At 38.8% G+C, this 16492-nt stretch overlaps 1 protein-coding gene across 10 annotated transcripts in view; it reads left to right on the forward strand.

Moving 5' to 3' along the window:
• Nucleotides 1-16492, forward strand: part of C6 (complement C6) — a 94866-nt gene that overhangs the window by 62380 nt on the left and 15994 nt on the right. For all 10 annotated transcript variants that reach the window (XM_072756995.1, XM_072756999.1, XM_072756994.1 and 7 more), the window contains 5 exons: nt 2052-2174; nt 10333-10499; nt 11911-12136; nt 13002-13173; nt 13462-13573. In XM_072756995.1, the coding sequence (XP_072613096.1) occupies nt 2052-2174; nt 10333-10499; nt 11911-12136; nt 13002-13173; nt 13462-13573 (800 nt within the window). The remainder of the gene's footprint in view (nt 1-2051; nt 2175-10332; nt 10500-11910; nt 12137-13001; nt 13174-13461; nt 13574-16492) is intronic.

A 16492-nucleotide genomic window follows, 5' to 3' on the forward strand; every position in this document is an offset into this window, starting at 1 on the left:
TCAAAATAAGACTTTTCACTGCCAACTTATAATGCATCTCTTCAAATGTGTCAAACTATTGAAAATACTGTGAAGTAGGAAGACCCCAGCCCCTTCTACTTGGCCTCATTTCTCAGTGATCTGTGGGTTTAGAATTCAGTTTCAGCATCACACCCAAACTGTGCCTTAAGCTCTAAAAATAGTCCTTTGCTGATTGTAATCTACGGCCCTAAATATCGGTATTTGATTAACTACTTTGCTTTGAGGTGCCTAGGAGCAGATAGTAACAACTCTTTCTCTCCTGTGCATGTGTTTTGCAAGGCCATCTTTAACTAAACATCAAAAAACCAGGACTCTTATGTCAAACATACTTCAATTTACATAAGTTACATTAAAAACAAACCCAAATCTGGATTCTAACTTTGGTATCTCAGGTGGCAGGTCAGGAGGCTTAGGAAACTGTTAGGAAAAAGGAAACATTGATTCTTTTCAAATTACCCCAGATGGGCAGCACCACCTCAGCCTACAAAGAGCCACACCTGTTTCCCTACACTGTGTCCCACTTAATCCCTGATGTCACATCGATTTAGAAGTCATTGAGAATACAGGCAAGGATGGTGGTAGAAAAGAGTGACTCAAATGCCAAATTCTTTAACAAATGATGCTTAGAAGTTTGGTAAAAGACAAGAACAATGAAGACTAAAGATGTTAGAACTGAATGGTCTGAGCCTTAAAGCATCAGGGTTTTGACAAGACTTGTAAACCTAGAGAGTCATCCAATGGCAGCGCTGGGAAGCTGGGAAGATACCAACCGCAGCTATCCAAGGCTGGGAGTGAGGCAGTGTCCACCTCCCTTGGAGACAACAGGAGAAACAAGGAGTACAGGCTTGTTTGAAGATAAGGAAGACAACAGTCAATGAGGACACTGAGAAGAGTTCATAGATCTGGAAGTCAGAATTCTGGAGAGAAAACAAAGAGTTTTGGAGAGATACAGGTAGAATGAGCAGCTGAGTCAGGGGGACAAGTATGAGAATGACTGTTCAGAGAAGGAGGGATGACCAACAAGATTTCCTTTTTAGGTGATGACCGGGAGTAAATGAGGTGGACTTGAGGCGGGAGAGCTAGGCTCTTGCCTCACAGAGTCAAAGAATGAATCTCGTGGGAGAAGGAGAGTGAGTAAAGCAATAGAGTTTTATTAAGTGAGGATACAGAGAAAGCTCTCAGGAGTGAGAGGGGTCCCAGTGGGGTTGCCAGTGTGGGCCTCCACTGACAGTCTTTTATTTAGAACTTACCAGGAAAAGTAAAAATTTAAAAAAAAAAATAGAACTTACCAGGGAGCCTGTGGCCTTATCATTCTTGTGATGTCCTGGTTCCAGTAAGGACTGGTGATTACATCTTTAATGGCTTCCTTTTGGGTCTGGAGATTCTTTGTTGGTCACAGGCAACTGTCAAGAAAACAAAACAAAAACAAAAATATCCTCCCCACCCACATTTAGGGCAGGGTTGTCTAGTGTGCTCCTAATTTCTGGTTTCCTTTCATCTCAACATTTTGGGCAATTCCATGAGTGTGATCCCATAGCCCCCCCCCCCCCCCCCCCCCCCATCTCTCCCTACCTAGCACCACCTACTCAGTGAGAAGCCTTACTCAGACTCAGGCCTCACAATATCAGCTATGGCCCAGAAAGAAGGCATGACAGGGGTACACAGACAACATGTGTTCATCTCTTGATCTGCAGGTTATACAGTGGCCGTGACCAGTAGGACAGGCGGCTTTGAGGCTCATTGTGTGTAGGCAACAGGGGAGAGGCCAACATGAGCTCCCTTATATTTGCTTCTTAGGGCCAATGTTGAAGGAGGGATTCATAATTCTTCCTCTGTTCAGGATCATCCCAGGGCCTGAAAGGGACTGAATCTGTAGGTGAAAGCCATTAATCATCCCAGCTTACAGGAATTGGAGAAGATGGAGCTGATAGAGTATCTGGAGCTCCCAAGTGCTCAGATCCTCACACCCCTCTTCTCTCAATCCTCAGTGGTACATTCTCAGGATGTTTTATTTGTACCCCACTTCCTAGGTTTAACAGAGAAAGAAATCCAAAACTGTGTCTCGACTGAAACAATGAAAAGCGTGCTTTTTTTTGCGGAAAAAGAAGTGGAACACCGGTGTACCACTAACAAGATGTCCAAGAAATACGAAGGTAAGAGTACTCTCTCTTAGCAACGTACCCTGTCCTGAGATTGCAGTGATTTCAGTACCATATTATACTTAACTGTGCTATTTTTAACTTTCCTCTATTTCATTTACCTACCTCACAGCCGTTTGTGTGGTGATGGCGGGTGGGGGGGGGGCGGTTGGGCAGGAGGAGGAGAGAGTGAAAATAAAATATCATTAGCACTACTTAAAAGGGAAATAACTAAGGTTTTTGTAATCTCATACTTGGTTGTTTTACATTTATTGATTCTTCCCATGGGCTGAACTCAATACTAGGCATTGTGATGTAAAGTTGGTTGTCGAGCAGGCCTATCAAGGAGCTTACAAGCTATATGAATAAGCAGCCATTAAAAATACAGACTGCTAAGAGACTAAGAGAGATATATAAAAGCTCCAGCAACAATGCCAGAAACCTCAGTATTGTCTTCAATTTCTCCCTCTCTCTAGCCTCCACATCCAATAAGTAATCACTCTACATCCTTGATATTTTTCCCAGTGACCCCCATCTCTTCACTTCTACGAGCATGCCCTCTGTTCATTATTTCCAACCTGGATTACCACAGAAGCCTCCTAACTGTCCCCTTGCCTCTCCCATTGCCTTCGGCCAATCTATTCAACACATATTCTGTGACAGGAAACTTTTCCAAGGCCAACCTTATGGTGCGATTCTCATGCCTTAAACATGTCATGGCCTTAAAGAAAATTCCTACCTCTCTTTCTTTCTCTCTCTCTCTCTGCTTAGCTAAACTAGAGACTCCTAAATAAGTTATGCTCTCTCTCGTGCCTTGCCATTATAAATAACTCCTTTCTCTGTGTAATGTTCTCTTGTTCCCTGACTGCCTTACTGATTGCTACTCATTCTGCTAACAATGAAGGGAAGCAGAATCACAGAAACTCCTAAAATATGAAGCTCATATTCTCCTGGGGAGACAGATAAGGAACAAACAAAAATATTTACTATAATAATAAATAGATAATTTTGAATATCAGAGCATACATCTACATGTATATGCCCATGTTAAGCGTAAGCAAAATAAGAAGAATTGATTTGACAACTATGCATTCATGTTATAGCAAAAAAAGGAAAAAGGAAAAGTGAACATGCATAACAGATGAATAACCTAGTAATATAAACCAAAGAATGGTTATAGGTTCTATACCAGTTTCTCAAACAATAAATAAATTTAATAAGAATGTGAATTCAATAAATCAAGTGCCTAGAGACAAAAAGATCATAAGAATTAATTGAAAAGGTAGATTTCAAAGCTAAGTTACAAAGAGAAATGAACACTGAAAAATATCACCATTATAGTTCTAAATAAATTAGATACTGCAAGAACAAAATACAATTGTCTGAAAATAAAACCAAGACAGTTAATCACATGTAGGACAGACTTCAAGTAATTCATAATAAATGCAGAGAAAAATTTGGGTATTAACAGTTACTAAGGAAAATCTAATGAAAATGGAATGACAAATGTAATTTAATCTGTGAGAATTCGTGTTCCTGAAATAGAGATCCCAAGAACTCAAACAGGAAAACTGTTAAGAAAAAAACAAAACAAAATAGAGCTATGTATGAATACATCCCTGCTGAAATAAAGGAAGAAATTTGTTTTGATTACATGCATTGGAAATACTGTTCAAATATACAACTTCAAGACAAAACATAGTTAATTTACTAAATACAAAGATTTTTTTTTAAGATTTTATTTATTTGTTCAAGAGAGAGAGAGAGAGAGGGAGAGAGAGAGAGAGAGAGAGGCAGAGACACAGGCAGAGGGAGAAGCAGGCTCCATACAGGGAGCCCAATGTGGGACTTGATCCCAGGCTGAAGGCGGCAATAAACCACTGAGCCACCTGGGCTGCCGAATACAAAGATTTTAAAAATGAATTCTTCAGGTACCTTGAATGAATGAACAAATCTCCTACAGAACAACAAAAACAAAAAAATCTGGCCTCTGACTTCTTCATAGCTAAATTCAATGCTATAGGATAATAATGACCACAAATTTCTGAGAGGGGGGGAAAAAGTAATTTCCTATATGAAGGTAACAGGAAGACATCTCAAAATGTGAGAGAATTCTGAGAATATACATTCTTGAGTACTTACTGAAAAAGAAAAAAAACTGCTTAATTATAAAATCCATCCATCAAAGAGATGAGAAAATGTCAAATAAGGAAAATAAGGACACTGCAAAGTCAGAGACTGTTAGAATGGTCTCCAAACTGGTTTTTCAATTATTCATTGTTACCCAGTGACACATTGCTATTGCTAATACCCCTGAACTGGGCGAACTCTCCACGCAGAAATGAAATGTTTCTAGGGGATGTAGTCATTTCTAAACCTACAGAATGGAGTCCAATCTTTTTGGCTTCTCATCCAGAACTTCTCTGTTTTGCTGTTTGCTCTTCCCCTACCTACACCTTCAACTTCAACTCAAGCAGATGTCCATATGCACTGTCCCCAGAACATGGCACATCTGCCCCTCATTCCAGGTCTTTGCCCATGCTGGGAGGGCATTGCCCCCCACCATGACTTAGCTCTGCCTCAAAGTCTTTTCATAGTGCCACCCTCCCTAAGTGCCTAAGATTGCAGAATTCTTCCCCTGCCCTAACTCAGGAATCACAAATTGCTGTACCACTCTGTACCACTTAGCCAAACTATTTTCTTGGTCTTTTTGTGTACTTTTCTTTCCCTTCTCTACCTTCCCTTCTTATCTTTCTTCCTTCCTTTTTTATGGCTCTATAATTTTGCTAGTATTATTTATGTACCTGTTTTGTCTCCTCATTGAGAGTCTAAGTCCTTCAAATACAAAAGGCATATTTTATATTTCTCTCAGTCTTCAGTACCTGGCATATAGCAGATTCTCAATAAATGTTTATTAATCATGATGAAAATTTACCTAAAATCAAACCACATTTAAGAATAAAGCACACACACACACACAAAAAAAGAATAAAGCACACACGAACACACAATTTCTAGAGACATATAAACTACCAAAACTGAAACAGGAAGAAATAAAAATTCTGAACAGACCCATAACCAGCAAGGAAATTGAAGCAGTCATCAAAAACTTCCCAACAGATGAGTCCAGGGCTAGATGGCTTCCCAGGGCAATTCTACCAAACATTTAAAGAAGAAATAATACCTATTCTACTGAAGTTGTTTCAAAAAATAGAAATGGAAGGAAAACTTCCAGACTCATTCCATAAAGCCAGCATTACCTTGATCCCAAAACCAGACAAAGACCCCACCAAAAAAGGAGAATTACATACCAATATCCCTGGTGAACATGGATGCCAAAATTCTCACCAAAATACTAGCCAATAGGATCTAACAGTACACTAAAAGGATTAGTCACCACAACCAAGTGGGATTTATTCCTGGGCTGCAAGGGTGGTTCAACATCCACAAATCAATCAATGTGATGCACCACATTTATAATAAGGACAAGAACCATACAATCCTCTCAATAGATGCAGAAAAAGCATTTGACAAAGCACAGCATCCTTTCTTGATGAAAACTCTTCACAGTGTTGGGATAGAGGCAACATACGTTGATATCATAAAAGCCATATATGAAAGCCCACAGTAATATCATTCTCAAACTGAGAGTTTTTCCCCTAGGATCAGGAACACAGCAAGGATGTCCACTATCACCACTGCTATTCAAAATAGTACTAGAAGTCTTAGCCTCAGCAATCAGACAACAAAAGAACAAAAATAAATAAAAGGCATCTGAATTGGCAAAGAAGAAGTTAAACTGTCGCTCTTTGCAGATGACATGATACTCTATATGGAAAACCCAAAAAATCCAAATTTCTAGAACTCATGCAGGAATTCTGGCAGGATATAAAATCAACGCACAGAAATCAGTTGCATTTCTATACACTTACAATGTGACAGAAAGAAATTAAAGAGTCAATCCCATTTACAATTGCATCTAAAACCATAAGATACCTAAGAGTAAACCTAACCAAAGAGGCAAAAGTATGTACTTAGAAAACTATAGAACACTCGTGAAAGAAATTGAAGAAAACACAAATAAATGGAAAAACATTCCATGATCATGGGTCGTAAGAACAAATATTGCTAAAATGTCTATGCTACCTAGAGCAATCTATACATTCAGTGCAATCCCTATCAAAATACCATCAACTTATTTCACAGAGTTGGAACAAATAATCCTAAAATTTATATTTAACCAGAAAAGACCCTGAATAGCCAAAGGATTGTTGAAAAAAGAAAACTAAAACTGGTGGCATCACAATTCCAGAGTTCAAACTCTATTCCAAAGCTGTAATCATCAAGGGAGTACAGTACTGGAACAAAAACAGACACATAGATCAATGGAACAGAATAGAGAACCCAGAAATGGATGCTCAACTAATTTTTGACAAAGCAGGAAAGAATATCCAATGGTAAAAAAGACTGTCTCTTCAACAAATGGTGTTGGGAAAATTGGACAGCCACATGTAGAAGAATGAAACTGGACCATTTCCTCACTCATACACAAAAATAGACTCAAAAATGGAAGAAAGACCTAAATGTGAGACAGGAATCCATCAAAATCCTAGAGGAGAACACAGGCAGCAATCTCTGTGACTTCAGCCACAGCAGCTTCTTGCTAGACACACCTCCAAAGGCAAAGGAAACAAAGGCAAAAATGAACTATTGAGACTTCATCAAGATAAAAAGCTTTTGCACAGGAAACAGTCAACAAAACCAAAAGCAACCCACAGAATGGGAGAAGATATTTGCAAATGACACATCTGATAAAGGGCTAGTATTCAAAATCTATGAAGAATTTATCAAACTCAACACCCAAAGAACAAATAATCCAATCAAGAAATGGGCAGAAGACATTGAACAGACACGTCTCCAAAGAAGACATACAAATGGCCAACAGCACATGAAAAAATGCTCAATGTCACTTGGCATCAAGGAAATACAAATCAAAACCACAATGAGATACCACCTCACACCAGTCAGAATGGTTAAAAAATAACAAATCAGGAAACAACAGGTGTTGGCAAGGATGGGGAGAAAGAGGAACCCTCTTACATCATTGGTGGGAATACAAACTGGTACAGCCACTCTGGAAAACAGTATGGAGGTTCTCAAACAGTTGAAAATAGAGCTACTCTATGACCCAGCAATTGCACTACTGGGTACTTACCCCAGAGATGCAAATGTAGTGATCCAAACGGGAACCTGCCCGTTAAGGTATATAGCAGCAATGTCCACAATAGCCAAGCTATGGAAAGAGCCCAGATGTCCATTGACAGATGAGTGGATAAAGAAGATGTGGTACACATATACAATGGACTACTACTCAGCCATCAAAAAAACAATGAAATGCCATTTGCAACAATGTGGATGAATGTCATTGAGGATGTTATGCTAAGTGAACTAAGTCAATCAGAGAAAGACAATTGTATGATTTCACTCATAAATGGAATTAAAAAACAAAATAGAGGGTCATAGGAGAATAGAGGAAAAAAATAAAACGAGAGAGGGAGACAAAAGAGAGGGAGACAAACCATAAGAAATCCTTAATCATAGGAAAAAAATTGAGAGTCACTGGAGAAGAGAGGGATAACAGATAGAGTAACTAAGTGATGAACATTAAGGAGGGCATGTGATGTAATAAGGACTGGGATTATATAAGATAATGAATCACTGACCTTTACCTCTGAAACCAGTAAGACATTATATGCTAATTGAATTTAAATAAACTTTTGAAACAATAAAGTTTTTCAAAAGAGTAAAGCACACACAAAAACATAATTTGTCTATTTCTAATCCTGAACTCATTTAATCAAATGAACTCCAAACTTTTTATTTTATTTATTTATTTTTAAAATTTTATTTATTTATTCATGAAAGACACAGAGAGGGAGAGATAGGCAGAGAGAGAGGCAAGCTCCATGCAGGGAGCCTGATGTGGGACTCATCCCGGGATTCCAGGACCATACCCTGAGCCGAAGGCAGACGCCCAACTGCTGAGCCACCCAGGCGTCCCACTCCAAACTGTTTAAATCTGTAATAATATCATTAAAATTTTTTTTACTATATATCCCTAATATACTGACTAAAAAAATACTAACAAACTTTATAAATGGAGTATTCTAAAAACATATTATGCACACAAAATATATGCAAATGTAGAAAAGAGAAAAATTTTAAAGATAGCCTATATGAAATAAATAGAATTTTTATTGTCTTACTCATATTATAATGACAAATTAATATATTCATAAAAACTCCTTGAAATTTGTGATATGTTTTGGGCAGCTTTGATGTCAATCCCATATTGTGGCTCATGAGAAACTTGTATAAGAAATAGAAACATCTGTTCTTCCTCCTACTGGTTGTTTTGCTTGTGTTTGCACTATTGGTATCATCTTCAATAAGCATTTCTTCCTGAAATCTTTTTAAACCACTTGTGCACTTGTAAGAGTTAGTTTTGTTCAAACTAGCTAATGGAGTAGTAAACAGTAATAACAGTAATGTTCACTCCTTCAGGATCCCATGCTTGTCATTTTTGACTCTTACTAGTGTCAATCCATTCATGAAATACCTGGTATCAATCAAATGTGAACTAACATGTCAGAGCTACTGTCAATAGGTACACAATATATTGGCAAATACGAATTTCTCTCCTTTTTTATATGAAAAATAAATACAAAGACCTCTAAAATATTCTTCTTATACCCCTTATGCAACCTCACTATGAAAGGATACTACTTTCTTCACAGAGAGAGTATTTCACCCATTGTTTTGATCATTCTAGACTCTCTTTTTATAGAATTTCTAAACAGTGAAGGCATGGCTAATCCTTACTGGTACTGCAGAATAGACACCAAATTAATGCCATTAACCCTTACCCATATCACTACACTCCTCTTCATTTGCTTTTATTTCTCACTATGATTTCCTATTACTCAGTTCCTGCCCTTATTAGTTAAAGACACCATTAGAGGCAGCCCGGGTGGCTCAGCGGTTTAGCGCCGCCTTCAGCCCAGGGCCTGATCCTGGAGACCCGGGATCGAGTCCTGTGTTGGGCTCCCTGCGTGGAGCCTGCTTCTCCCTCTGCCTGTGTCTCTGCCTCTATCTCCTCTCTGTGTTTCTCATGAATTAATAAATAAAAATCTTTAAAAAAAAAAAAAAGACACCATTAGCTCATAGGAATTGTTTTTGAAAATTTGTGTGAAAGATCTGTGCTGTAGGGCTCCTGGGTGGCTCAGTCAGCTAAGCATCTGCCATTGCTCAGGTCATGATCTTAGGGTCCTGGGATGGAGCCCTACACTGGGCTCCCTGCTCAGCGAGGAGTCTGTTCTCCCTCTCCCTCTGCCCCTCCTCCCTGCTCGTGCTCTCTCGATTTCTCTCATGTGCACTGTCTCTCTCTCTCATATAAATAAATAAAATCTTAAAAGAAAAGATCTGAGCTGTGTACATTAAATGTCATTGCTTCTAAAGACACACTATACCACCTCTTAACGTGAGATTTAACTTTTCTTTTCTCTTTTGTTAGTTGTGCTTTTGCACCTGTCTTTAAGCTTAAAAGCATTTTATCAACTTTTTCCTCTAATTGGAAATCTCCAGCCTGGCAGTCAACTGATTGGATAACAGAATCCCCTGGTAGTTCCTGTTATTTGGAACACCCAAGACATATACTGATACACATCAAAAGCGGGAGCTTTGGCATTAAAGAGCAGGGAGCAGAGGAGCCCGGCCTTGAGCTGGGCTTGAGCCCCAGTCTCCTACTCTTCCCCTCCCCTCCACCCTGCCCAGTAACTGCACATGTGCTCCAGGCTACATTATCTCTAGCTTCAGTGCCCATGTTCATAATAATACCTACTTCTCAAGATTGTCATGAGAATAACTTAGAGCAATCAGTGCAAAGTGCCTGGTATATACGAGTTGCTTAATAAATGGCAACTGCTAACATTGCTACCATTTCTATTATTACACTCCCTGTAGGGATGAGGAGGAGCGCTCTCTCGCCTTCCACTAGCTTATTTAATGAGCTACATGACTACCATCTACTTCTCTTCCTGTGTGAATAGGCTTTTCTTTAAAGTTTGAATGTGCAGTCAAATTAAGTGAGTCATTTTCTTGAAACACCTTGCAGGTTCCTTTTTGCAGGGAGCAGAGAAATCCATATCCCTGATTCAGGGTGGGAGAAGTAAGTACGCCGCAGCCTTGGCATGGGAGAAAGGGAGCTCTGTGCCGACGGAGAAGGAATTTTCTGAGTGGTTAGAATCAGTGAAGGAAAATCCCGTTGTGATCGACTTTGAGGTAAGAGTCCAAAATATTATGGGTAAGAGAGCTAAAGTAGTTCGCTAGCAGCCCAAATTGCGCACCTGCAATTCTTTTTCCATTTTCCCCTGCAGACGATAAAGGAAATGCCTTTCTTTAGTGTGCATGCACAATGTACCTTTTTAAAAATGTTAAATTACACATCGATTGTTTTTGCTATTCAAATGAGCATTCTCTGGTACAGCATTCAGAATTCTTAGCATACATAAAATACCAGGACGGGGAATTTAGTGAATATAACTGCTCAAAACTTGCCTTAAGTAGAGCTCTTTGGCTTCTCATCTATACAATAAGTCTGATTTGTGTACTTTTCTTGCAACTTTTTATTCGATGAACATGTCTAAATCTTCATTTATAGTTCTGTGGGATAAATGGAATCTTAGTCCCATTTGGCCCTCTGTTTCTATCACCATTGATTAAAATTACCTGTCCTGTATTTGTTGTGATTACATAAAAAGGTGATTTTTATTATTTGTGGAATACTTTGCCCGCAAATCAGTCATATGCCATTTAAAAACGGTTTTGACTAAAACATAAGCACATTTTTAAAGCCCTCAGAGAAGCTACTCTGCTTATTTCATTTAAATAAAGGAGTTCGATCATTATGAAAGCAGAATAATTTACATGCAACGTGAAGATACATTGAGCTCTACAGGCTATGATGGGAAAACGAAATCTGGCTGCCCATTTGGGCACCTGTGACACATACACTACACTAAAGAGTCATTCCTTTGAGGTTTTAAAATGTTAATAAAATGAGCTCTGATTTTGTGTTAGCTCCATTATTTGTTACCATAATTTTCTCATTCATCCTACGGGCAAGTTCATTTCTCCTGCTCCATATTTTCTCATCTGGTCCTACCAAAAGCCAATCCTGTCCCTGGGGAAAAAAAAGAACACAGAAAGCCTCTCTTCACTCTCTCTGGATTTTTCTGCTTGAATCAAATGTAATGAGGTTTTGGCAGAGCAAGCAGGAGTCGCCCGACTCCCAGTCTCCTCTCTCAGTGAGTTAAGGCTTGCATTTGATGCTTAGTGAATAACGTGATGTAAGTCCAAGTAAGCAACACCTCCCATGAGGCTTCCCTCCTAGCAGAATTCCAGGGAAGATAAGTTCTAGAGACATTACATTAGGGACAAGAGAAGCCAGCTAATCCTGCAGGTAGCTGCTCTACTCACTCCAGAAGGGAAAGAAAAGAAGCTCCCCTACCCTCATGGAGAAGGTTTTTTTTTTTCCATTGGTCCAACAGGTAGACATGTTATCTTGTGTAACAGTCCCTTTGAAGTGTGGGATTCTCCAGACCTTTCCTCTCAGTCCATGAGAATTGAGCAGTGATGGCAACATATGCCAAAGAGAAGTGGTGGACCAGATCTCTCTACCATCTGCTCTTAGCTTGCTCCCATCACAGACTTGGTGAGAAACATCCCTTGTGCGGTGACAAGACGGAACAACCTCAGAAAGGCTTTTCGAGAGTATGCAGCCAAGTTTGACCCTTGCCGGTGTGCTCCATGCCCTAATAACGGCCGCCCCACACTCTCGGGGACCGAGTGTCTGTGTGTATGCCATAGTGGCACCTACGGAGACAACTGTGAGAGACGCTCCCCGGATTATAAATCTAGTGAGTATCTGTGACTTCCTGTAAGGGAGGCCCATTTTCCCCTCCAAAAGGTTGGTGGAGTAAAACAAAATAACATTTTTATTACCCATCTTATGCAAACTCACAAGGAAAAGAAACCTGTAAAAAAATAGACCCTAAAGTCAAACAGCGTTGGTGTGAGTGAGGCTCAGCTGTAACCTACCAGCTGAATGGGAAAGTCACCCAATCCCTCTATGCTTCAACCCATTCGTCCATAAAACGGGGACAATGCCAGTATGTACCTGAAGATTTTACATATATACATAAATATGTATATATGATAGGCGGTACAGTGCCTGTAACATAAAATAAATAAAATAATGAGCCATAATATAAAATTAAATATATGATACTGTTGTTATAAGCCTCATATGTAGTATAATGTAGAATGACAAAGGCTTTGTAGTCAGAGATAAATTAAGCCCCCACCAAAGTTTCCCTACAGGACTAAGTAATGTTTATGGCTACCTCTAATCTTCCTTAAAAAAGGGATGTGTCATGGGGGTAAGAATAAATTCTATTACCTTTCAAAAAGTAAGATACATACTCTATTCAGAAGAAATTCATATTTATACATATATGTATGCATATACATATGTGTGTGATATGCTGCTGATAGTTAAAAATGATTCATTTTATTCAGGCTGTGGGAATGGGAAAGGGAAATCAGGCAAGGTGTCAGGCCCTTTACAAAGGTAATTTCTTTTAATCCTCACGATAATCCTGTGCTATTCATCAAAGAATCACCCAGCTAAAAAGCGAAGAGACCAGACCAAGTTGGCCTGGCTTCACACCCCTGCTCTCTCAACTGCACCAGGATTGAGTGGGTGGGCTTCTTGTGCTCCAGATGCAGTGGATGGGAACTGGAGCTGCTGGTCTTCCTGGAGCGCGTGTGATGCTACTTATAAGAGATCAAGAGCCCGAGAATGCAACAACCCTGCCCCCCAACAAGGGGGTAAACCCTGTGAAGGGGAGAAGCGGCAAGAGGAAGACTGCACATTTTCAGTCATGGAGAACAAGTAAGGATGGGTGATGGGGAATATTTATTTTCTTAGTGCTAAGTAAAGAAATAATCAGAATTTTACCTATTCTAACAGTTTGTTAGTGGGGTATTGGTGGATCTGGTGCTACTCATTGCTCTCGAATATTTTGCCTCTTTATATGTATATATATATATGCATACACATATGCATGTAAATAGATTGTGTGTATGTGTGTATGTCTATAAATGTATATATATATGTGTATATATATGTGTGTGTGTATGTGTGTATATATATATACACCTCTTTATTTTTCCCTTTTAGTGGACAAGCATGTATCAGTGATGATGAAGAAGTAAAAGAAATAGACCTCCCTGAGATAGAATCTGATTCAGGGTGTCCTCGGCCAGTTTCTCCAGAAAATGGATTTATCCGGGTAAGCATCCTGACCCTCACTTCAAGTTTGGAATCCAAAAGATAGAACTTAAAAAGTATGCATTTTCTTTTAATTAAGGTTATTGTTTTCCCAGTTTAATCATCTTCTGTTGACTTAAAAATTAATACTTAAAAACACTCTACCACTCCTCTGTCTTGAATTCTCTGGAGACATCTTGATGTCTGGCTGTTAGACCAAAGGCAGCAGATTGCCTGCATTCCTTGGCACTACTAATTCCTAAGCTAAGGGTCCACTTATGTGAATGGAAAGTGGAACTTGACCACAATATAGGTTTGGATGACTTGTGAGAATCTGCACCTAGGATCTGACTGTTTATTTCTGAGTCTGAGCAAACGAATCCGAGAGAAACCTAGTCACAGGAGGTGTGGAGTCTGTAATACCTTGGGTTAGAAACCTATAGAATTCTTAAGTAGCCAATACAGCTCTAATTACTTTTAATTTTATCTTTTTTCATCGAGCCACAATGTTTCTATAATTTAAAATAACTAAATATGTTTGTCAGGTCTGTGGCTTTAGGTATAAATTAGAGACATGTAATACTTAGAAGTGATCACAGAACTCATGCTCCCTAATCAATTTAACCTTTAAAAAATTTTTTTTACCTTTTCTTTTTTTACCTTTTTTACCTTTCTTAAACTCAGTGAAGCCTTTAATCTTTTTCTAACTGTATCATATTTACAATCAAAGATCAATAACCCTCAATTCTACAGTCCCAGCAAATACATATCGATGGAGCAGAGTCCAGGCTAATGTAACTTCTATGTTCATTTGTCTTCTGCCTAAAGATTTTAAAGGGAAGAAATATTTTGGAGGGAGGTAATGTCACTTAGTCTTTGGAACAGAGATTCTCAAACTCTACAGCACACTAGAGGGCTTGTTAAAACACAGTTTGCTGGGTCTCATTCAACAGGTCTTGGGCAGGGCCTGGAAACTGCCATATCTAACAAGTTCATAGGTAATACTGATGCTGCTAGTTTCAGAGCCATACTGTGAGAATGAATCCTTTAGAACAGGGATCAGCAAAATGCTGCTTACAGTCCAAATCTGGCCTGCCATCTGTTTTCCTTTCTTTTCTTTTCCTTCTTTTTTTTAAACAAAGGTTCATTGGAATAAAATCACACTCGTTTATTTACATATTATCTATGATAGCAACAATGGCAGAGATGAATAGTTGCCACAAACACTGTATAACCTGCACTAGACCATGGAGGCCCTTTATCATGGAAACGTTCTAGTCTCTGCCCTAGAACATAATCCTCAAAATTACATTTTGTCAAATCCAGATACCCAAAGAATTTTTAACCACTTTTTGCCAGCTGCTTACAAAAACTGTTAAAATGATCAACATTCTAATTTTAAAAGCACACAAAGGGTTTAAACAATGATTCATTATTCTAATGACTCTTTATAGTTAGATCATATGTTTCCAGTCCTATGAATAAATTTACTTTTTGTCCTATTTTGCTCTTTATTAAAAACTTAATCTCTACTGACAGTAGTTTTACTCAAAAGTAATACAATTTTGATTTTTTTCCTAATGAGTATCTTCTGGATTTCTAAGTAGCAAAATACCACTAATAGGGAGACAAACAGAGGTAGCTAATGCCTCATTCTAGGCTAGAGCAACCATGTTATTGTACAGGAAAATATTTACCTATTACTCCTGGAGGCAAGGAACAGTGACTTTAGGTAAAGTTTCCTTGTCCAGTCAGTCTAGTAGATGCGTCGGTGGAAGCTTGATGTTTTCCACATACACTTACAGATTACAGCTTCATAAAATTAATAGAAACAGAAGCTTAAGAACATAATTTGTTTGGGGAAGAATGCAAGAAGAAATGTGCAGCCTTTGAATAAATCATCCAAATCATTAATGCTACTCATTCATTAGTCTGTTTCCCTTAGAAACAAAGCCACATCCATAATAAGTAATCGCAGAATAATCTGTTTGTATTCAGGAAATTAATCGTCTTCTAGGAGACAAGCTGAATCGTATGGCTAAATAATAACAAAAGTTGACAATTAAGCTTTTTTTCTTTTCACCTCCCTCAAAATACACAATTTCAGTTCACAGGGTATAACTTCCTAGTCAATTCTTTGCATTTCTTCCGCTCAGTAAGGAAAAAGAGTGTTATATTACTGCCCCTCCTGAGAAGGACGGTGTTTTGCATTCTATCAGCAGAGTTATGAAGGCTTTGTAAAGATTTCTGAGGAAATCTGGTAGCAGATGTGTCAGTCATGGGTCAAGAATGGAACTGCAATCTAGTACACGTTAGAAAAATGGGACTTTGAGCAAGTTTCCACCAGAGCGGAAAGAATGGTGCATCTCATGAAGCTGGGAAAGTGAAGAAGGTTTTCACAGAGGAAATTCTATTTGAGTTAGGTCCTGAGAGAAGGGTAGAGGGAAGGTATGGAGCATAGAGGTAATAGCCAGAAAAAGACATGGAGATATGAGTGAGAATATTTTGTTCAAAGAATGGTAGATGGTTTTGTTATGTGAGAGGTAGATTTTACTGGAGCAAATGATGAGAGGTAAGGATGGTAAAATGGGTTAAAACTAATACTCCACACTAAGAAGTGTGAAACCCAATTTATCTTGAAGATTTTAGTAAACTCCCACATGACAGTAGTTGCACTTTAATTACACAAAATTGGGAAAATATATAATGACCAATGGGTTACCAAGAATTGAGTAACACTTCTTTTTTTTTTAATTTTTATTTATTTATGATAGACACACAGTGAGAGAGAGAGGCAGAGACATAGGCAGAGGGAGAAGCAGGCTCCATGCACCGGGAGCCTGATGTGCGACTCGATCCTGGGTCTCCAGGATCGCGCCCTGGGCCAAAGGCAGGCGCTAAACCGCTGCACCACCCAGGGATCCCTTGAGTAACACTTCTA

The sequence above is a fragment of the Vulpes vulpes genome, chromosome 4 (genome assembly GCF_048418805.1).
Source record: "Vulpes vulpes isolate BD-2025 chromosome 4, VulVul3, whole genome shotgun sequence".
Taxonomy (NCBI): Eukaryota; Metazoa; Chordata; class Mammalia; order Carnivora; family Canidae; genus Vulpes; species Vulpes vulpes.